We start from the raw sequence: 23,438 nt of genomic DNA on the forward strand, positions 1-23,438 counted from the left end.
AAACGCCGCAGTGCAGGGCTAAATTCGACCCTGTATTCGTGGTAAGCAGAATGGTATACCCACTCCCCTATCTTCACTTCCAGTGTCCAAGTTCCACACGTGCACGGTGCCATCAGCGCACATCAGCGTGGGACGGCAGGCGGATATGTTGGCCGATGCGATGCATTCGAACGAAATGTAAACTACCCGGATAACTGCTATCGCATTTAATCACACAAATAACTCTTCTGATTGCTATTATTAGGGGAATATAAGAAACCGCTTGTACAGCGTTGAAGAGATCTCGATCAGTGGTGCCTTGCTTTTTGAAGTATGATGATAACCGAGGAGAAATCTGGAAGCGGCCGCATTTCAAGGGTTCATCCCGGTTAAGTGTGCTACCTGTGCGCTCCTGATCTCAGCTGTCAATCGCCTCCGTACGGAAACTACATGGTAATGTTGGGGGATACACGACTTTACATGACAGTATGTCGCCATTGACAACGTTACCTGCAAAGGCGCACCGACGAAAGTGGCGCGTTCAATCAAAACGTTTGCTAAACAGTGTTGTGGTGCCATCTACACTGCCCACCGAACACTAGTATTTCAGCACACCTGGGCGTTTGTGCACAGGTGGGGTTGTAGACCGCGACCATGCCATGCTATTTATGACGTTTGGGTTTTTACGCTGCACGCGGTGCGCTGTTTTGGGCTTGCTGGAGCGGTTGTGGCGCGGTCGTGTTGTATACTTGGTGTTGTACCGTTACCCGTCATTGTATGGCCGCCGGCCCTTGTGTGCGTGTTGTGCAACCAAGTGCAACTATCGCTCATACCGGCCTTGGCGACGAGCGCGTTACTCACGTCGGCGTTTTGACTGCGGCGGATAAAAAATATCAACGCCGGCTGCCGATAACGCGCATCCTTCCTGCCTTCAGGTGACAGCCGGCTGCTCCAGTCGGCGCATTACCGAGGGCGTGGGCTTCGAAGTTTGATTTGCTTGTTCGCATATCGTTCGGGGAAGTTCTGCTATGTCGCAATTTTCTGCAAAGGATTACGGCACCGCTGGCAAGTCTTCAGAGGAAGTCATTGAGCTGGAGCGGGTAAATATGAACTCCGATTGCTTTGAACTTTCTCACGCGAGAACGAGAACCTGTTTGGCGCTGTGGCGTTTTGCGCGCGGTTTAAAACTGGGTGCGTCCATTTGAGCCGGCCTCTTTCAAAGTTTTCTCAAACTCACTCTTACGTTATTTATCTATTTTATTTTTTCAGCTGTGGAGGCCTATCTTCGATAAGGTAAGTGCTCAGCATCCTTTGTAGTTCTACGCTCCGATCGACTGTCGAACTGTTCCGCTTGCTCGCGTTGTCCCAGACAGCGCCAAACGTCTGAGGACGTCTTCAAATGGTCAGAAGCTCCTCGTCCTGAACAGGACGTTCTGAGTGCCTTTTAAGTGCATGCTACAGCGCAAAAGTGCCAGTTGTATACGATCGAGTGTATCACCCATGCCGTTGTCGACAACTGCTGTGCTTTCTTTCTGATCCTGTAAAACAGTATGATCACGACCACGATGGCGAAATTCCTCTGGAAGACATCCTGCAGTTGCTGCACGACAAAAACGAGGAATTGGAGCACGACATTCCTCCAAGTGTCCTCGAGGAAATCGTGGAGAGAGCCGACTGGGACTCCAACAGAAAGCTTTCTTACGCGGAATTCAAGAGCATGGTGGGTTTTTCGCCGCAAGGATCGAGACATTTTATTGAGTCATTTTAGTTCCACGTTACCGCCATTCCACCATTAAATGGCGCGTCTTGTGATATTCCTCGATGCTCGCGACAGAGGGTGAAAGTTTATTAAGGAACGGACTGTTATAATTCTGCCGTGATCATTTGCAGCAGGGATATATGCATGTGAATTAGGCAGAACTTAGCCAGTTGATTATTCTGATGATTCTAGTTCTTTGATGTGAAGAGTAGATATTTATATGAGAAATATTATGTACAAAAGTAGAAATTTCTGCAGAATTGTGTGAAATTTTTTTATTCTATATATGCGAAAGAGAGACGTGCTGTAACATGCACTGTAGGTTCGTTGCGTTGAAGTTGCAGTGCTGCCATTCTAACTCCACCTTAGCTAACGTTACCTTAAATAGCTTTGCTCAATGCATCCAGTAGCATCGGGCTGGGGAGGAATAATAAAAAATCTTAAAGCTTGTTGATTGCTTCTGCAGGTGCATGCCTATGACTTGGGTGAGCACAGACCACGGTTCCTCAGGTTAGTTCGCTATGCAGCCATGGCAGTTGTCCCCAGGCGACAACGTGCCACCGTGGTGCGTCGATACCTCGACGAGTACAGCTGCATGCCACCGCCCCTCTTTCTGATCACCATCAGTATTGTTGAGGTTCGTATAGTTCCTCAAAGTGTGCTTATTGTATCCTAGATATGCTGTTGTGCTCATGCTTAGAAATGCCGTTTTTTGTACAAAATAAAATGGCTTCTAATATGGCTGAACAATGTATGAATCAAATTAACTTTCATTTGGGTCATGAAAAAAAAAAGAATGTTAAAAGCAAAACAAAATTATGGGTTAAGAGGGGGAGAACCAGTAGGTAAAGATTTTTTGCTGTGCACTTGTGTGAATTTTAGATGAGGGATTTTTAGTTTTTTTGAATGTCTGCGTAACAATATAAAGTCATAAATTAATGATCCAATCTGTTCTGTAGTGTACTGCTGCGGTCCAGCTGGTTATTTGATGTTTCACTGTAAACATATGCACAACCCATGTCTACTTGCACTGCAGAAACATCATATCTGCTTTGATTATTGGTTGTACGTAGTATCTCTTGCAAACAGAGCCATAGCTTTTTATTTTTGCTGAGTGTCTTTCTCAATAAAGGTTTTTGGGGTGCAGTCTAAAGCAATGTAAAGGTTGTCAGTTGAGTGCTGGCCAAACTAAATTTTAATTACCTTTTCCTGGTGGTCGCCTTCCTTGTAGTACAATAGGTATTACTCCACAGAGCCATTCAGAGCAGACTACTCGGTTGCGTCTCTTCTTCCCACCACCTTCTGTCACAGTTAAGCTGCAATGGAGTGAGCGCTTTAATCCATTTAGGTTCATATAATGATGAGGTGATCAAAGGTCATTGGTGCTTATGAGAATGGACTTGTTTACAAAATTAAAATTGAGTTTGACTCAGTTATGTGTTTTTCATGCTACATTGGTCATGAGTATGCATCTGAATTCAGTTTTCAAATATTTTTCGCCATGGTCACCTTACACACAAAAGTATTTTACATACCCTACCACCTTCTTTGCTGCCTGACAAAGTCTTTGCAGTGTAGACAGGGCTGTATATCTTGAACAATATAGTAGAGCTTAGGACTGCATGCAGTTTAGGGACTACTTGTTTTTCCCATTATGGCACATGCATATTCACCCTGTCTTCAATATCTTTTCTCTTTTTCTGGTGGCAGGTTGCAGTGTTCATCTATTACTGTGTGGTTCTCGAGGAGTTCACGGCCACAGGTCCGGTGCCCAGAGACAGTCCGCTCATCTACAACCCAAAGAGGCGGAAAGAGGCATGGCGCTACCTCACCTACATGTTCATACATGTTGGGTTAGCATCTCTTTTGGTGCTCTTGAAACATTTGCTAGTGCTCGTGGCTAAAAACTTAGCTTTCACTGAGAGGCATTGTGATGCAGTCACTTGAAAGAGGACCTGACTCAACCTGATGCGACTTTACGCTGAACACTGTCTGGAGGAAAAGAGTGAGGGAACTGAGGCATAGCAGAAGTGCATCTGGTGTGATACCCCATGCAAAGTGGAGAAAATAAAGGCATAACAAGGTTGAGAAAAAATGGAATCGGAAGTACTAAAAGGTAACTCTTGAACAAGATCCGCATGCATGCTGTTCTACCAGCTGTACAAACGGGCTTTGGCTGCCTGCTGTATCAGTGATAATATCTGCTATGAATCTGTTTCTTGCTGATGGCATTGAGGGCTCGGGCTATCATGATATCCTTTTTGTAGAAGTTGGTTAGCTGGCCAATCAACCAAACTAATATGCGGGCACAGGACAGGACCAGCTCTTATTATGAAGGAAAGAATATTATCCTTGAACGATGTGGTGAGTGGTTTATGCATGCGGACTTAATTTGCACGCAACACTGTCAGCCATTCTGAAAAAAAAACATTTTTCCTGAGAGTAGGAAATATGGTGCGACATTTCATTTCTAATAAGGGAGTAATTACTCATTGGCATCCACCCGAGCGCAGCCATACGGCTACAAAGGAAAGCTATACAGCTTTCTCAGAAACTTCGTAGTTAAAGAAAAATTCGTCCTGGTCCGGGGTTCGAACCCAGGACCACCGCTACACCGGAGCAGTCGCTCTACCAATTGAGCTAACCAGGACGGCAAGCTTATGGTAGGGCGAGATCGAATTGATGAATAACTCGAAGTTTGACCGACATTTCATTTCGCAGGGAAGTTGAGAAAATGTCAAGCCAGAGGCTGTAGATCTGATGAGTGCTGCCCTTGGACATTACGCAAACGTCTGTATATAAACAGCATGTAGTTGGCAGTGAGGCGAACTGTCTTTTTATCTGAAAGTCGAGCTCCCAAGTTTATTGAGAATGGGCAGAAAACTGAAGAACCGAGCAAACGTCTTCCTACACATGTGAGAGCAGTCCGACTGACCTTTAAGAAAGTTCTAGCGTGTAAGCAGCAAAGCTTGATTCTTAATGAAGCAGCTGTTACTAAAACATTTTTAAACATTTGCTGCATGTAAATCGTCTTTCATGGCTGTTCTCTTTGGGTTTGCAATGCCAGTAATATGCGTTTTCTTGTCCTCAGGGTTCTTGATGGACTGATTAGTTTAATCAGACTCAATAAGTCCATTTATCAGTAGGGCACTATCACGTTGTTGCTGTCTGGAGGTTTCGAATTTCCTCGTGTGCTGGTGGTGCAGAATTCTGTGCCCAGTGCCACCTGGCACGCACCAGTCTTCCAATGGGTACAGTCTTTCTCTTGCACTGGTGCTCAGTTCCTTTGGGGCGAAGTGCTTAGGAATGGATCTGTTACCCCACCTTGTACAGACAAAAATGTTTTGTGCCATGGTGCCCTTGGCCGAATCTGCCCTTGCGCCATTAAAATTCGTTATTATCAAGTTGCAAATTTGCAAGTCATTAAATCACTTGGCATTTATTCACGATCAAGTGGTCCTATAATGTACTCTTTGTAGTGGTCGCAGCCTCATAATACAAGGTCTTGAGTCCTTTTGTACAGTTAGATGGTGCAGACTGATTAATGGATTGAAAGCTGATGAGAATATGTCATGAGTTTATGATGTACATGAAGAGATCTTGCTTTATAATGTAAGAATTGAACACTGCAATTTCAAAGAAACAAGGATTTGTAATTTTAATTTGGCATTGAAAATTGCAAAACGACAACCGGAAGTACCGTCCTACTGTAAAATCTTGCCACAATTGTTGTATCCTACCATGTGACTACATTCCATTTCATACATAGCAGGCAACATTGCGGAGGCTGTGGAAATACTAGTGCGTCTGCGAAACCATATAACTCTGCCATGTGTCATTGTTCTTCTTGAAGCCTTTGTGAGTGTTTGGATGAATACAAAGGGTTGTATGAAACGAAGTGCTAGCACTGAAAATCATAGTCAAAACTGTGAGGCACTCAGTGTTCTACTTTTTGGGTGGACTTAGCCTTCGCGAACAGGCGCATTAGCTTTGGCAGTGTTGCCTGCTATGTATGAAATATATATATTAAATATATATTATAAGTTATTAAAGTTTGCACCCTTCCCAGTGCGCCCTTAAATTAAAAGCAGCGCTTCCTTTGCATCGCCAGCTTTCAGCTTTTGTTACTAAATGGCACCACGGTATTTTGCATTTCTTGGTCGAAATGGTAACTGCTGTCCACTAAAACTGTCATCATTGAAGCAATCGTCAGTCTGCCTCTACAGCTTGGGGTGTGGACGCTGAAATGGGTGCTGCACTATTCTAAAATTGTCTAATTAATGTCTGACAGTGAGTCTATATTAGTCTAGTTTGTCACTGACGCTCGCTGATCGTGGTTTGTAGCTTCGGGATACATGAAAACTGGTGCATCCACTGATCAAAAAATTCTGGGTTAAAGTATTCTGCAGCATTTCTAACGTGATTTATTTATTTGTTTAATATTCCTCAAAGGCCCCTTGCGGGACATTACATGAGGGTTGGGGATAGCACGGTAAACTTGATTTAGAATGATGAAGAAGGGTTTATATTAGTGATTGTACTTCCTCGATAGTGGAGTCGTTGGTTAATGTTGATAACCGCTGCAGAATAGAGCACGCTAGGCATTAAACTTTCTGTTAGGTCGAAAAAAAATTGGCCGCTTAAACTTCAGTTCTTAGACCCTTCAACTTGTGCGTTATTTATTTAGACTCCAATTTTTCTTTTTTTGTTACTACATGCTTGTATAAATTACCAAGCAAATTACAGTGCTTATGTATATCTTTCCTTTCCATGCATTCCCAGTGGCTTCCACATCTTCTTCAATCTTCTTGTTCAGCTCATGCTTGGAATTCCACTTGAAATGGTCCACAAGTGGTGGAGGGTGATGCTCATCTATGTTGGGGGCGTCGCAGCTGGTCTGTACAAAAGGCTTTACCTTGAAAACATTATATCTTTCTTCAGTGCATGAACTGTACATATTGTTTATGCTATTGACAGCCTACAGTGTATGAGAACAGGCACTGTATGCATATTTTTGGTCATGTGCAAATAGCGATTTTTTCGTTACGTAGCTAATAGTACTTTTCTTTGAATAATTTCAGAGTGAATATTTTGAATAATTCTGGCGCACGAAAAAGGTTGGATGGGACAAGAAGCATTTTCAAAATCATGTATTTTTTCAGTTCACAATGGCCATCACATGCAAAAAAAACGAGAATGCACTCAAGCTTTTCACACTCATTCAAGCTGTGTCGGCATCCTGCAAAAATGGGCATTGGAAATTGTAAAGTCAACCTACATGCGGAGCAAAACGTTCAGTTGGGCGAGTTGGTAGATATTCATGATGTAAACAGCGCGAACTACAAGGGACAAGTGTCCCTTCTTTTTCTTGTCCCTTGTAGTTCGCGCTGTTTACATCATGAATATCTACATGCGGAGCCAGCATGGTTGTTGGGTTTGACACCTACTTACAACATCCCTTACAGCTGGTCTTAATTGGGATTGCGTCACTGTGCAGCTATTGTTTTTGAGGGAGGATATGTGTCCTGACATTTTAAAAGAAATCGCAAAAAAAATAGACTTTTCGGAAAACTTCAAATTATATATCTGCAAAATATCCATGCTCTAAACGATCCCAAAGTACAAAAGAAATTAATACTTACAGAGTCGTGAAGCATGCGCTTCAAAATGATGTGCCACTTCACATGATCGCAGTCCTGGTGCCGCTCCATGATCACTGCCTTTTTGCTACCATTCGAAATCTCGTCTTGTGCCTTTTGTTTGACATCTCTCAAGATGACATCATATCAGTGCAGCCAAGGCTGCAGATGTTTTCCCATGACTCAATAAGTGCACACAGACTTCAACCATTGAGATTTCCAATTGGAACCAGTTGATTTTTGAACACCATTGGAACCAATTGGCTAGAAACCAATTGGAAAGACCAATTGGTTCCAGTTGGCTTTTGAGCCAATTGGTTCCAATGGTGTCTGAAAACCAATTGGTCCCAATGGTTTTTTTTGACTGGGTAGTGCCAATCAGCATTTTTCTACGGAATTGAAATTAACATGATTTTATGGAAATCAAAGCCAACAGACACACATACATCACACACAAGCAACACTGCACATTCAGGCACTAGTAGCATACATTAGCTCAATATGTACATCCAGAGAACACACTTCTGCTCCAACTTATATACCCAATTTATTAGGCTCTCATGCTGGGGCCGGTTGTGCTTGCCCACTGAGCGCAGTTATTTAATTTAATTTCAGCTCCAGTGGTGGTGTAGGTGATGAGTACAATTTATTAGGCTAAGCTGCTGATAGCTCTTATTGTAAGTACCATATTAGTTCTACCTTTTTCGTCAAACATGCAAACATTCATTGGATAAATTGGGTGCAGTTCGGCGGACCAATTGGATGCAATGGGTAAGATCAATTGGGCTCACCAATTGGAAACCCAAACGGTCCAATTGGATAGTCCATTTGGACCGTTCAATTGGAACACCATTCCAATTGGAACCGATTGGAAATCCAATTGGTTCCAATGGTTTTTTTTGACTGCTCCGTTCATGATTTTACAACTACAGCCTCTACCTTACAGGCTTTTTCTCAGGTTTGCCTCAGGCAATCGAAAATAGTTTGGTATAAACTTATTCAGAAAAAGCAAAGCTGTGCAGCGATGCTATTTTTTCTGGCTCTTATATTGCGCATTAAATTTAACTAGTGGCTTTCCTAAATTACCAGCTGACCCGTTTTGTGTGTTCTATTCATGAATTTTTTTTGCTCTACTGTTTAGGTACTGTAGGCAGCCTTCATAAGCCAGGTGCTCGTGAAACCGCTTCCTCCCCCGTTTTTTCGCTCTCCCACTCAGTCTCTAATGTTTAGTTGTTGGTATATTTTAGTGCGCGTGTCTGCGTGGCCCATGGTGCAGGCATCTACACCAAAGAGATTGATTTGCAATCAGTTTGGTCCGCGCATAAACGCGCACGGCGGCGCTAAATATCACCGCACGCTATCACGCGGTGTGATCACGGGGGGGGGACCGACTCTCTCCTTTTTACTTTTTATGACTCAGCTTCAAGTATATTTCCGGACACTCCCTCCCGAGTTTTTTCTCCTCCATGCTTATACAGTAACTCTGGCAAGTGTAGAGTTACTGTATAATTACCTAGAGCTGCTCATTTGGTTTCCCTGTGCCACTCGCCTTGATTGGCTAAACGTAATCACATAGTTGAAAAGCATCCGTGATTGCAGAGAAGTCTTCTTTTCAGCGTTTAGCACTCAGCTGTTGCTGAAAGTCCATTCGTAAGGCTACTTTTCTCGTGCTTCGCAGCATTTTATTTTGTCCGATTACACATATTCACTGAAAATGAAGTTTTCTTATCAGTAACGCAATTTTATCACAAGTGTTTTCCCATGGTTAAAAAAAGGGGGTGGGGATGTCTTAATTTATCTGTATGGTGGCGTCACAGAGGACTGTTCCTTGGGTCAGCTTAGTTAGGTATTGTAGCTCTTGTGTTAAAACTTCACAATTAACTCGTGCTTGTTAGTCAATGATGGCAACCTCATGTGAGCCAAAGAACTTCTCTTCTCAATGGTGTAAATGAAATAAATCAGTGACGAAGAAAATATCACTCCCTGATGTTTAAGAGCGGCCCACGAATAACAGAAGGGTAGGCAGCCAACGCTTGCTTTAAAAGAATTTAAAATCCATGATATCAACTATGAAGACAGTTACAACAGGTGAATGACGAACAGAAGGTTCTTATCAAGCTGTGCCCTTTTATGCTTATCCATGGTCATACACTTCATTAACCATGTGCTACTTTAAATATGAATATATTTTTATACTGAATACAGGCGGAAAGTGGGAACAGCGAGGTCGTCTTTTTCCGTGTGCTGTCTTCTTGGAGCAGTTAACTGCGCTTTGTGCCCTCAATTTATTTGTAAGCAGTGGATGGAAATAATGGGATGAAACTAAAGTCGCTATGATACAGTTTTTCTTGTCCAATTCTATTCTATTCTTGCCACCTGCATGTCTGCTTCTATGCAGCTATGTAGAGGGCATAGGGACAGTTTAAAAAACAACCTCATGCCGCCAGCAGGATCAAAGTGCAAAAGGAATCAGAATAAAATGGAATTCGAATGAAATCATTTATTACCCTGTGTTTACCATCTGTGGGTAACAAAACACCATATCAACATACACGCATGTCGTAATAATGCCCACAATTACAAAGACAGCCATGAAAAAACTCTTCTGGCTTAAAATAGGCCCGTTAGTCATGCATGCTCAGTTATGTTTCATAACAAACAGCACTGTGTATCTACTATGGCATTTTTAGTCCAGGAAGCTTATATTATTAGAATTATGGGCTGGGTGCCTGATTAGAGTGGCACTGGCATAGCCCTGCTGGCATGGGAACATCCCCGTTCCCATGCTCTCTCTATATTGGTGGCACTATCTCACACAGTGAAGCTTATCGGATCTTTTGTCTCATTAGCATGCAAGTATGAATGTAACAGCACTCATAGGGTTTATTTTCGGAGCAGAGCTCTAACAGCAGCGTATGAGTTGACCTGTGAAACATGCAACAGGGCAAAAGATGCTGTTCTGCCTACACCAAATCCTTCTCAGACTAGTCTGCAGCGGTGCTGCAGCATTGAGTCAGTTTCGCGAAAATCGTCAGTAACAGACAAACTATATGCTGCCGTATAAGCTTTAGGCATGCTTTTACTTCTGCGTTATGACAAGCAGGTTTGCTCCTAACAAACTTTATGCTCACTGTTAAATGTAGTAAACCAAGTAGTATATATACTCTGCATTAGAGATCGTGCTGCCTACTGGCTGAAGCTTAATTATGCAATGTGTTGCTTGTACTGCAGCATCTTACTTCATAAAATAAGCATAAACTGTGTTCTCTATGAGGGGTGTGGCTGCAGTGGATATTTTCTACATTGAAATGTGATTTTTAACATTATTGAAAAGTGGTCAAATTTGTACCTACGGGGCGACCACAGTGCAAAAATGAGTAGTCCTTGGAATAGTTATTTTTATTTTTATTGCTAGTTCCCATAATTGAGCTGTTGCTAAAAAAGGTGTCTGTCATCTGTGCTCATGAACATATGTCCCGCACTTGAGATTAGTTAGTTTACACTAAATGTCACATCTAAGTGCTATTTAAAAAAACGTCTGCTCATTTGCTCTAAAGGCAATGCTAATCGGGGATGCTGTTAACGTATACAGCAGTGTTCTCAGTCTAGTTATTTACTGTACATCCTCTTTGTCCCCCTTTGTGCCCCCCCCCCCCCCCCCCCCTTCCTTTCTTTGTAGGGTCACTTGGATCGTCGCTGTCTGATCCATATGTCTTCCTTGCTGGTGCATCTGGGGGCGTGTACGCTCTCATTGCAGGCCACCTGGCAACACTTATACTGGTATGCCAAGGAACTGTGCAACAGTTTTCAGCTGTTTATTTGTACCTTTGCTGCACATGTTTACGCTCAGAAGTAGGCAGGCCGCAATTTGCAATCAAGCGGCCAGAGCAAAAGACCTGCTACAGGTCACTGCGGTGCCTCTTGCGCAGCAGAGCTGCATAGTGAGCTACAGGGACTGTGCGCCTTGTTTTCTGTGTGCTCAGGGCTTGTGCTGCATCAGCCACTGGTGACTGTGCTCAAGCAGGCCTTGCTTTTGAGAGATAATGTAATTTACTACCACATGGCCCCTTTCTGCCTGCATCTTATAGTGTTTAGAGCGAAACAAAACTGCGCAAAGAAGACGGGACAAAAGAAAGGCACGAATACACACACACAAAGCGCAGACTTCCAACTGACTTTGTTTTGTAAAAGCAGGGTGCTTATAAAGGCAATCACAGCAAACTAGGAGACAAGCGGAAGCAACGTGCGAACGGCAATGACAGAGTCAACAATACCACGTGTGATTACGACGCATGAAAAGTTCGAATGTGACCATCTAAGAAATTGATTTCTTGACATGAAAGAGATAAAGAAGGGGCGCTAACACACTTATCACCCCTTTTAGAAATGAAATAGGCCTCGATAATTTCTCTTTCAGTTTTTGTTTTGGCTTTAGAAAGGAACTTTGTTTTTTCCAGGTAAGGAGAGCAGGTTTTCGTGTCGCAGCTCTTACAGTGCAAGGGTAGATTGCTGCCAGTGCCACTGCTAAGGGATCACCTGTGTTCTAAAGCGCGCTCATTAAAAGTTGGAACGCTTTGTTTTGTTTCGCTCTAACCATGAACCGACTAGCCCAACATCATGTCTTACTTCTTATAGTGTCCATCTTGTTTCACTATGATTAACGTTTCAGTATTCTTAGTCTGAATGGCACAGTAAAAGTGTAAGTGTGAGCTGGGCAGGATTGATGAGGACTTGTTAATTACAGTAGAACCTCGGTGATACAAATCTCGCAGGGTTGTGAAAAATATTATATCATCCAAAATTTTGTGCCATCGAAAACGAACAAAATTCATACTAAAGAGCACAGAAAATGCACTCGCACAGGTCTGTTTACCACAGGTAGGGTTATTTACGGCCACGTGGCCACAGCTTACTACTCATGGTGTGTACATCGCGACTAGCAATTGCGATGTCTCTGATTTACTGGCCGCGCAGTCACGCTCACTCGTGGAGTCAGTGATGTGCTGGCTGTGTGCCCTTATTACTGCTCCGGGTGCACACAGCACTTATGGTGATCACGGAGCTGGCGATGGGCAGGCAGCGCACCACCGCTCACAACTAGCGATCTTGATGTCAGTGATGTACGGGTGGCACTTCGTGCTCGAGTGTGCAGTCATGACTAGTGCGATTGTATTATCTGAAGTAGCACAGTAGAGTGTTCGGTATGTCCAGAACTCTGCACATTGCATTAATGCACTCCAGCCGGGCAATTCTACTAATTGGCCGTCCAGATTTGTGTCAGCCCTGTTTATATCATTGAGACTTTGCTGCATACTTCATAGCAGGTTTTCTGTTTGCGTGTTATTGCCGAGATAATAAGTGTAAAAACTAAAGTTGGTATATTGCAAGAATGCATCGCTACTCAGTTCTGCTGCTACTTTTTCCAGGGCAGCAGTTTGACCACTTTTGAGCACTTCCAGTTACATGTGGCAACGAAGGATGAAATTTGTTCTTGCCCGTTTTTCATGCATTCATTCCTTGACAAGCTTTTTGCATTTGTGTCAGAGTGCTGGTTTGATATGCTGCTGAGAGTATACACAGTGTGAGAGACTTGTCCAGGTGTCTGTTTTGTTTTAAGTTAATCAGAAAACAGAGCCTCATGTGATCAGTTACCCGAATGGAACTACACGCACAAGTGATGTGAACATAGTGCACAAATAGCTTTTTTACTTGCAATTGGCTCCTTTTATTAGCCCAACTCAGTGTCACTGACAGTGTTAGATCTAGGCATTTCCAACATTTACAGTTAAACCTGTGTATAACGAAATTGAAAAAAAGTCCGGGATTTTTCGCTGCATCAAGTTTTTCATTACATGCAGTTTTCCTGAGAATACTCGAAAGGACAATGCAGAACGGAAGCCAAAATAAGAAATAAATGTAGGTGAAATCACCTTAAAAATACTTACAGTAAATCAGTGTTTCTTGCAGTCATAAACGGGGAGAAGCGTTTCATGATTGCACTGATAGAGTGACTGGGGCAGCAGCTGTCACCACCTCTATAGCGGCGCGCTCAATTTCACTACAATTCGAGGAGGCGGGGGCACTGCAGTGGAGCGAGAGAAGAGAGTGCACAGTCGCGCCGCTGGTAGCCCCTGCTTCTTCACGCATGTTCCCCCTTTAGGTCTGCCCGCCCCTGTTGCCCCAGTAAACAGACTCTTTGCCATGCGTTACCAGCACACTCCACCGTTCCTGCTCCAAATGCACCAGAGCTATCGGCGCCAGAATCACGCGAGCAACCACGCAATGGTGATGGGCGCGCATTGCTCGTGCCATGTATTTTTTTGCTATGTCCTACTGTTTTGCGCTGCTTTTGAGCATATGAACTGTTTTAGTGCCACGTGGTATGACATTCCAAAAGTGAAAGCAGTGGAGATGCGCTCACGGCACTGGAGCACAGCGCGTTGTCAACTGCAGTTGCTTGTTGCGATCGTAGGCATTTCTTTCATGTCGATTCATGCTTTATCGGCATGAAACTTTTCTGCCAAATATCTTAACTCAGCACAAGCTAACAGATGGTCGGCATAGCAAGTTCATTAAATCAACAATGCACTCTTTAAAGGGCTACTGAAGCGGTTTTAGAATTCGATGAGTTTAAGGTTGCCGAATGTGCGAAACATGCACGTAAAGCCTGCGAAATCGTTTTTCTCTGGCATTTAAAATGGTGGCATAATCGCCGAATAAACTTGTCGTCGGCGTTCAGGCGTCTCCGAAGTGCACAGTGACGGGCAGAGGCCCCGATCATGACGTCACGTATGACAGCCCTATGTTTCCAGCGAAGAAATGGTTATTCCATGGAAGAAAACCGACGCCATCGAAGGTGAAGCCCATGATGCATAGTTTGGCACCATCTGACGACACACAGCAGCATGCAGGCGTAAGCAGTGGACATCTGAAATTTCGGCAACAATGACGTCACTGCTGAGTTTCCCCGCACTCCTCCAACGTAGTGAGAAGGAGCCTAAACATCGTCGTGGTTTTAATCGATGATTATGACATCATTTTAAATGCTAGAGCAAAAATACTTTTCATGCTTTATCTAGAAGCTTGATAGATTCGAATTCTTGAATAACCTCGAATTCTCAAAAAACCGTTTCAGCTTCCCTTTAATGGGGGTGGCGGAGGGGGAATAGAGAAACTTCGTAATCTTGACGAATTCGCTATATGGATGTTCCCGGATACCCAGACTATGGGTATTTTATCAGTGATTTGAATTAGTCTTGTAGGTTTGCAACTTCTCTTTTGAATTTATTCTATTATAAAAACTTAATTCTGTTTCAGCAGAAGACCCCTCTTTTTTCTTTCTTTCATTCCTTCAGAACTTCAAGGAAATGGACTTCGCTTGGATTCGCGTCATCTTCCTGGCAATATTTGGCAGCACAGACGTTGGCGTGGCCATTTACACACGGTACATGGAGGAAGACGACGAGAACCGTGTGAGCTATGCAGCTCACATTGCAGGTGCTGCAGCAGGCCTCCTGCTCGGCGTGCCCATGATGCGCAACCTTGTCGTGCATCGTTGGGAAGTCATCACGGGACGCGTCTTCTTCGCTGTGTTTGCTCTCCTTGTTCTCATTGCCGTCCTTTTCAATGCCTTCTACACTGAGTACTTCCCAAAGTCAGAAATGTGAGAGGAAATAAGAACCATGGAAGTGTCAGATGGGGTGAAATGGAGGGGGGGAAGGGGTGGGGGAGAGATTTATTTAGGGACAAAAGCAGAGAGGTCAGCTTGAATATGATGATTAGCCCTGCTACTTTACACTGGAGAGCAGAAGAGAAGAGAGTTATAGGGGATGACAGCATGAACAGAAAAGAGATTATAAGCATGTCAGGAGCACTTCTTATCACAGTCATGAGTAGAGACCCATGTTGTGCACAAAACATTAGAGTGCCCTCATTGCTTGGAGAATTTTCAAAATATCCGGCCCATTACAATTTCCTCTGACAGTGGCATGCCGTCGAATGGCAAAAAAGCAGCTAACGCCAATCTTTCATGTGCATATGCAGTGTATACCACGATCACAGTACCATGATCACAGGGTTCAAAAGGTCATAGACATGACAAGTGCACCTTGTGGAGTCTGCATGTGCAGTTAAGTGTAGGCACCACCACGTGAAAGCAACACAATGCGGTGGCCATTTTCTTGTTACAATGAATGCAGCTCAGTGAGGTCCATTGGCATATACGAGGTCTTTAGAAAAGTATCCGACTTTATTTTTTTTTGCGCACACCTGTTGGATATGAAACAAGCGCGCTTAGAGCAGCCGACCTTGAACCCTCGTGCGCATGCACAAATTTTTTTCCGCCTGCCGATAGCGTCAGTCGCTGGGAAGCAGCGTTTGAGTGAGGCAGTGCGCAGTGCTCTCGTCGGTTTTTTGTTGCAAGGAAAACGGCGGAGCGAGAGGAGCAGCGCTACTACCTAAAATTTTGCCAGAAACTTGGCGATAGCCAAGTGGAAACCATTCGAAATGTTCAGACGGCTTTCGGTGATGATGCTATGAGCAGCACACAGATTAAGCAGTGGTGCAACTGGTTTAAAGACAGCCGCACATCCGTGGAGAGAGAGCCACGCTCCGGTCGGCCATCAACATGCCGAAATGACCAGGTAATTGCCGAAGTGAATGCTGTGGTGATGCGGGACTGTTGTGTGACTATTCGAGAAATTGCGGGAGAGGTGGACATCAGCAATTTTTCTGCACATTCCATTATCACCGAAGATTTGGCCATGGAGAGAGTGGCAGCGAAATTCGTGCCGAAGCTGCTGACGGTGGAGAAAAAGCAGCTTCGTGTTGAAGTCTCACAGGAGATGCTGGGTTCCACAAACAGTTACCCTGACTTCACCGACGCCGTAATCACTAGTGACGAGTCTTGGGTGTACGGGTACGACCTGGAAACCAAATCCCAGTCGTCACAGAGGACGCATTCCACGTCACCAAGACCAAAGAAGGCCCGCCAAGTGCGCAGCAATGTCAAAGTGATGCTGACTGCTTTTTTGACTCCCTCTGTGTGGCACACCACGAGTACGCACCCCACAGGGTCAAAAAATGACTAAATAGTACTACAGGGATGTCCTCCATCGCCTACGTGGTGCTGTGCGGCACAAGAGACCGGAATTGAGGTCAACAAGAAATTGGCGCATCCCTCGCGGCATTGCTCCTGCACATTCCTCTCATTTGATTCAGACTTTTCTGGCGAAAAACCAGACTACTGTAGTTCAACAGGCTCCTTACTCTCCTGATATGTCCCCCTACGACTTCTGGCTGTTTCCTAAAATGAAGAGGCCATTGAAAGGAGCGCCATTTCAGAAAAGAATGGACATTATGGCTGCAACGACAGCAGAGCTAAATTCTATTCCGAAAAGGGCCTTTTCGGAATACTTCCAACAATGGCAGCACCGCTGGGAGATGTATATGGAGCCCCAAGGAGACTACTTTGAAGGTTATTAGGTTTCTAACGCTCCAGTTATGCCAGTTTTTTTTCTTCGGCCGAAGGTCGGATACTTTTCCAACAGACCTCGTATATACTGCTAGGAGCCTTGTCGCAACAAGCATTACCGAATTTGCAGTGCAGGTTTAGAATCTGGAAATATGCACCACACTTGAGAAAACTTTCCACAGCTGTGGCGAATGGCTTCCTGCATTGCCACAGATTCAGCAGCCACTAATATCGTTTGTGGCCTGAAATTTAGCGGTGAATCTTCTGCTGGGCATGCATAACATAGCTGTTGTTAACGTGGTCGCTGTCATAGATCTCTCCATTTGAACGTGAATGTAATATTTTGTTTTGATCAGATGTATGCAAGAGTAAGTTGGTTTAGTGGTTTAGTAGAGTATGCAGCTGATAAAGTGGTATAGTACTATGGTATTTGGTGTTGAACATCCCAAAGCTGCACATGGGCTATCAGGTGTACCGTGGTGGAGGGTTCCAGATTAATTTTGACCACCTGGCGTTCAAGTGCGGGCGTCACATAGCATACAAGGGTTTTTGCATTTCTCCTGCATTGAAATTCGGCTGCTGTGGCCAGGATTTGATCCGGTGTCCTTGTGCTCAGCACCTGAATGCCATAGCCACTGAGTCACTGCAGTGGGCGCAACTGGTAAAAGTTGCATATTAATTCAAAGGGCAACCTGGAAGTCTTTTTTTTTTCTGGAATCTGTAAGTTGGTCATATTTTACTTCTATGGCCAGCCTCTTTTTTTTTTGACGTATAGTAGAATCACTTAAATATAACAAAATGCAGGAAGCCAAAACTACACTGCTAGGCCAGAGGCAGTGCTTAGTGGGATATAGTGATAATGACGTAGACATTATTGGCAAAGCACTTGCATGCAGTAAATGGCTTAGCTAGCAGCTACAAGCAATGACCCCATTCATACAATCTCTGGAATGATGAGAAACACGTTACCTTTTTTATCCTCTGGGACGGAACAGGGAACTTCTAGTGGGCAGTGTTTGGGCTGAAGAAAATGTGAGGCTGCCCATAGCAACACAGATTGTGGTAACAGTGACTTAAAATCGTCTGCTTATAGATAAAAGCACTGCACAGTAATGTAATTTGGCCTGAATGACGAGGACGGCGGAGTTAGTAATAGATAATGCACCAGAGCCTTATAAAACCCTAAAGTTGCCTTTAAACTTACACCACTACTTTAAGGGGAGATGAGGGTCTTGAAAACTTTTTTTTTATTTGTTAACATATCTTTCTGAAATTTAGCACCTGGGTGTATCATTGAATGCTGATTTTGAATATGCATTTAGATTTCAAATATCTCAGCTGGAAGGAAATATATGACAAAATAAAATATCCTAATTAGGTCATTTCTTACGCACCTTTTTAGTAATTTATCAGTTAAATAAACATTTTTAAAGAATAAGCAGACATTTGCAAAGGCCCAAAGCACATCCTAAAGCTAACAGAATGTCTACAAACTAATTTTGTTGATCATAAATAAACAACAAAGTTCGAAAGAAAAAATGACGTGGCAGTAATTAGCCCACACTAGGCCTAATTGCTCATATATCATGTTTAAAGGAAAAAGAAAGCTTTAGCATGTGCCTTGGGCCTTTGCAAATGTTTACTTATTCTTAAAAAATCATTCTTTAGCTGATAAATTACTATAAAGGCCCGTAAGAAATTGCCTAATTTGAATGTTATTTTGCAATAAATATTCTTCCAGGTGAGATATTTGAAATCTAAATGCATATTTGAGATCAGCATTCTATGATGCACCTGCGTGCTAAGTTTCAACAAGTTATGTCGAAAAATAAAAAACAAGTTTTCAAGACCCTCATTCCCCCTTAAGCGGTGTTGTTGCTGTGCAAACTCTGTCATCCTCGACTGCAACCACTTTGAGCTGAGCTCCCTTTTTTGCTGAGCAGTAGCGACATGTTTTTGGTAGGCCTGTGCAAATATTTGGCAATTTCGAATATTTGGTCGAGTAGTAAAGCATTTGATATTCGATGCGATCCAAATGTTTGGTAACTGAAATCATGGAGTAATTCATCTCAAGCGAATGTTTCTGGAATGCCTGCTTTGTGTGGTTTCAGTTCAGTGTACCTCCTCTAGGATGGCACCGTGGTGTGTGCACAGCTAAAGCCCAGACTCCGCCGTGTACACTTTGTACACGCCACATGCCTGTGCATCCGCATGTATGCCGAAGCCGGTCTCCGCTTGAGCATTGAGTATATGCCTGCGCCACTAGCACAGGCATATACGCCAGAACTGGCATGGTGGCGTGCATCGATTGGGGGATGTGTGGCTCTCTTGTCTTCTGTGGGACGAGTCTGAGCTGTCTGCGGCTGCTGCAGTCGCTCTTCTTTGCCTGAAATTCACTGATTGAGCGTGACAGCTACTAGCACAAGAGGGAGCTATCGTGAGGGACATGGAGATGGGTGTGCCTTTTCGACAGCTCATGCAGGCTGGTGCTGGGCACGCAGGCACATGGTGCGTGCACATAGCACATGTCCCTAAAGTCACCACATAAAAGCAACAGCTATGTAGCAATGCAGTCACAGTTAGGGACACTGAGGAGAAATTGAAGTTGGGTTGTATCGACAGAACACCAGCTCCTGATTACAAAAATGCCACTCATACTGACAACAAAGCTCTTGTAACGTAGAAAAGAGCAAGAACCAAAATACAGGTATCGCCGCCACAGGCCAAACTCGCAAGTACAAGCGTGATGACGTCATAGGACAAAACAGTGTTGCTAGAACCAATGGTTCTAGCAACACTAGGACACGAGAAGTCACAAATCACTGAGGCGCAGCCAGTGCATGCGCAAATCTCCTTGACGTCGCCAGATGGCGCCACGTCCCCGACAGCTACGCGCGCTCCTGCAGCATCGGGACCAATCAGCGCCTGCTCACGGCCGGTAGGCGGGCTCCCGGTATTCCGCTGACGGTAACAAGGTACACGGTATGCTAAAGGTGTCTATTCGCGAGAACTTCATTGACGACTTCGAGAACGGGATCCATCGTAACGCTGGCAAAATGCCAGTGCAAACGTAAACGAAGCGACGGTAGCGACGGCCGCAATAGCCGATAGATGCCTTCAACGTGCGGCCGGCGGTAGCTTTCTTTTCGGCTGCTGCTAGGCCGCAGAAGTCAAGGAGTCTGCGTTACGTCACGTGCACGTCATGTTTCACGTCACTTAGTCCTATGTCGTCATAAGAGAATCCCAGGTTTGAATCAGAGCGGCGGGAAAAACTTTTTCAACTTCGAATTTATTTCTTAGAAATAAATGCATCTTTCGCTGCCAGCCAAGTGGCAACAAAACCATGAAATGCCGAAGTATCTGATTTTGCTTTAAAAAAAATATTAATGGAGCTCTCCTCACTGTCCCTTTAAGACTGGCAGTTGGAGGACCCACACCTCACAAATACATTGGCTCTGCGTGTAGGTCAACTCCAGCAATTTGCAATGGCCACTTTTGCAGAAAGTCAACACAGCTTCAATGTGTGTGGCAAAGCTTTAATGCACTCTTTCTATTTTTTATGTAATGACCTTGGGGTTTAAAAAAATAAGTGGTTTTGAAAATGCCTATTGTGCCATTCAGCTTTTTCTTTTTTTTTTGTGCCAGAAGCACTCAAAATATTCGCTTGGTTACTTTTTGAAGAAAATTACTATTCGTTTCAAACAAAAAAAAAAACACTATTTGCACAGACCTTGTTTTTGGCCACTTATATATGCCCTGTTCAAGAAAACTTTCATGCATTCATGAAACCGAGATCATGCATTTTTACCATCAAGCTACAGTGCATCTTGACATCTTTTCTGATAGAAATAGGTGCAGTAGTCATGTGACCAAGACTGCAACCTCTTCTGGAAACTGTCTCGACTGCTCAGGCACTGTAGCAAGTGATTTTATCGTCTTCTCTGCTGTTCTCCTTCCTCTATAATCAGAGTTTCTGTGCAAGACACTTGAGGGACGTGCGAACCAGAGGGCAGTTGCTCTTGAATGTGTGAATGTGCCCATGTCACCTTTATGGCCCTGGGACTGAGCTTCATAGGCAACCTGCAATAAGTTTGCTATATCAATCGCAGCTCCGTAACACACAGCCTTGTGAGAGGAGCAAGCATTTTATAGGCAGACCTGTGGTCCTTTTGCACGGCACATGCCTGCACTTATATTCGTCAGCTTTTGCGTTCTGTTGAAGCGACGTGTAGCATGCGTCAGCTAGCTGAGCTGCGTTGAGAGCACCTTGACATAGAATGTTATCAGTGAAACATGCACTTATAAAGGACTATAGACACCTAATTTTAGTTACGTGTTCTCTTCTTTAAAATGATGCCTTGGACATTGAATTTGTAATTTAATTTCTTCTCTAATATTGTTTTAGTTTCATCAACCGAACGGTGGCTGCGACGTGTAGTTGACCTCTTGAGTCACGTCGGGCATGAAAAAACCTGCAATATAAACACTGATACATAGTTTTAATTCACTATGACACTTAAACCAGCCTGCTTGAAGAGCTAGAGTGACAAGAAATGATATAACAGCAGTTATATTGCTGCTTTTTTTTTTATGCCTCACATCACCTGAAGGTCGACCAAATGTTTTTTAGGGGAATCCCCCAAGGTGGAGTAGATTTGTAATAAGGGAGTAATTACTCATTGACATTACTCCCTTTTCACCTGAAGGTCAACTACACATCACAGCCATCGTTTGGTTGATGAAACCGAAACCAAAGCAGTGTCTGAAAGGAATTCATTTATACTAACTTATTTAGCGGTTGCAAGTGAACGTCGCACAGTGATCCCACGTATAATGCTGAACTTATATTTGAAAGAAGAAAATAGGCAAGCAGAAATTTGGTGTCTATAGTCCTTTAATCGTTCAGGACATGGTCTCACATTTATCTCTGCCCAAGCTGCTGAAGGCAGCAGTTTTTAGGCTTGCAATGGAACAGTTGCAATAACTGTTTGGACACTGCAGGTTGCGTATAGGGGTGTGGGCATGGGCCCATTGCAGTACATTTGTCACTGTCATTTTGCACACCAGGGCTTGTGAGAAGTCTGAGAATGTTCTTTTCGATCACCATGTCTCATAGCGTCAGTGCATCATCATTCAGCCTCTGTGCGGCGTTTCTCAAACTAGTGCTGTCACCGTGTCACCAACCTTATGGATACATTGCTACAGGTGGTCTTTCTTTGTTATCCCACTGCCACAACTCATTCTCATGTCTGACGTGCCCTTTCTGAGCACTTTGCATGTGTTATTTGTTTGCTGCGACTTTTCTGCTTTACAAGCCTTGATGTGTGTGCCTTTAAAATGTTTACAGTGTGCTTACCACAGTGTCTTTCTTAAAAAGAAATAACTGCTTTGAATGTGACAACATTGCAAAAGGTGCATTCATGCTTTTCTTTCTTCCTTTTGGAAAAAAATCTGTTTGTTGATAGGAACATGTAGTTTGTTTTGTTTGTTTTTTTTTGCAGTTTCTTCGTGGAATGAAAAAAACTGTGCTCAACTCAATTTATTTTGCCGAGTATGAGGCTTTCTATTAAGCACAGCGCACTTAATAGCGTACTTACTTATTGTAATCTACAAATGGCGAATTTTCACTAAGTGATTGTCGCCGATAATGCTATTCTTGTGTGTGTCTTGCTGCTACATCTTGTGCTGTGTTTGCACTGCAAAGGTGTCTTCATGCACAATCAGCTTGCCCAAACTGTTACGCTTCTGAACCAAACTCACGGAACTTCAAGTTTTAAAGTACATGTGGAGTTTGCTTGACTGTGGGAACTCAATGGTTGTGTTAATATTATATGTCTAGCTGTGGTTCTTTGATAAAAAGGATATTGTGCATTTAATATTGAGGTTGGTCAGGTGTTGTGTACTGATGTGGTTGTGCACTTTAAGTGCAGGCTGCTGCTAGGAAAGATCTACTACTCTTGCAATTGCCTTTCGTCATTGTTGCTGTCACACACTTTGATTCAGCCTTGAAGTGCCTGTTTTTCATTTGTAGAATGCTAGTGTTACTTGCATAGTGCAAGCAAATCCTAATTGAAATCTAGAGGTATGTCATGCGAAGGGAAGATAACCAATGATTCCTTGGGCTAATGGATTGGGTTCCAAGAAAATGCAATCGTATTAGAGCGCAGCAGAAAGTTAGATGAGCAGATGAGATTAGGACGTCTCCGGGAACAAGGTGTCCGCAGCTGGCTTAGAACAGGTTAATGGAAGGGATAGGGTCTGATTGCTTTGTTGTTTTCCTTTCCTGTTAAGTTGGGCTGCCATTGCACAACCTGAAGCTTAGATGTAATTATTTAATAGTATTTTGTTTTTATTTACTGCACTTGACTGTGTTTTTTGCAGTCATTGTTGCTCATTGTGCTTGAAGGATTATTTCTGTTATATGCTCAATTATTTCGTCCTGGTTATACCTAAGTGATATATATGAACATGTAGCTCACAAGGTGTTTAATCATAAGTAAGCTCATATTTACCAGTCTGCTGGCAGTATTTATCACCTTACTTTTTTTAGCCCTCATCGCAACGATGAATCCTTAAATTACCTCTCCAG

At 43.5% G+C, this 23,438-nt stretch overlaps 1 protein-coding gene across 1 annotated transcript; it reads left to right on the forward strand.

Annotated features, from left to right (window-relative positions):
• Window positions 1-646: 646 nt before the first annotated feature.
• Window positions 647-18,524, forward strand: LOC149365056 (rhomboid-related protein 2-like). Its single transcript, XM_089575138.1, has 8 exons — window positions 647-1,079; window positions 1,249-1,272; window positions 1,529-1,699; window positions 2,205-2,375; window positions 3,449-3,591; window positions 6,521-6,633; window positions 11,057-11,157; window positions 14,733-18,524. Exons 1-8 carry the CDS (start codon window positions 1,008-1,010, stop codon window positions 15,042-15,044), a joined length of 1,107 nt encoding a protein of 368 aa, XP_089431264.1. The 5' UTR covers window positions 647-1,007; the 3' UTR covers window positions 15,045-18,524.
• The last annotated feature ends 4,914 nt before the right edge of the window (window positions 18,525-23,438 follow it).

This window comes from Amblyomma mixtum, chromosome 2 (assembly GCF_055824585.1).
Source record: "Amblyomma mixtum isolate Tamu chromosome 2, ASM5582458v1, whole genome shotgun sequence".
NCBI classification, from domain to species: domain Eukaryota; kingdom Metazoa; phylum Arthropoda; class Arachnida; order Ixodida; family Ixodidae; genus Amblyomma; species Amblyomma mixtum.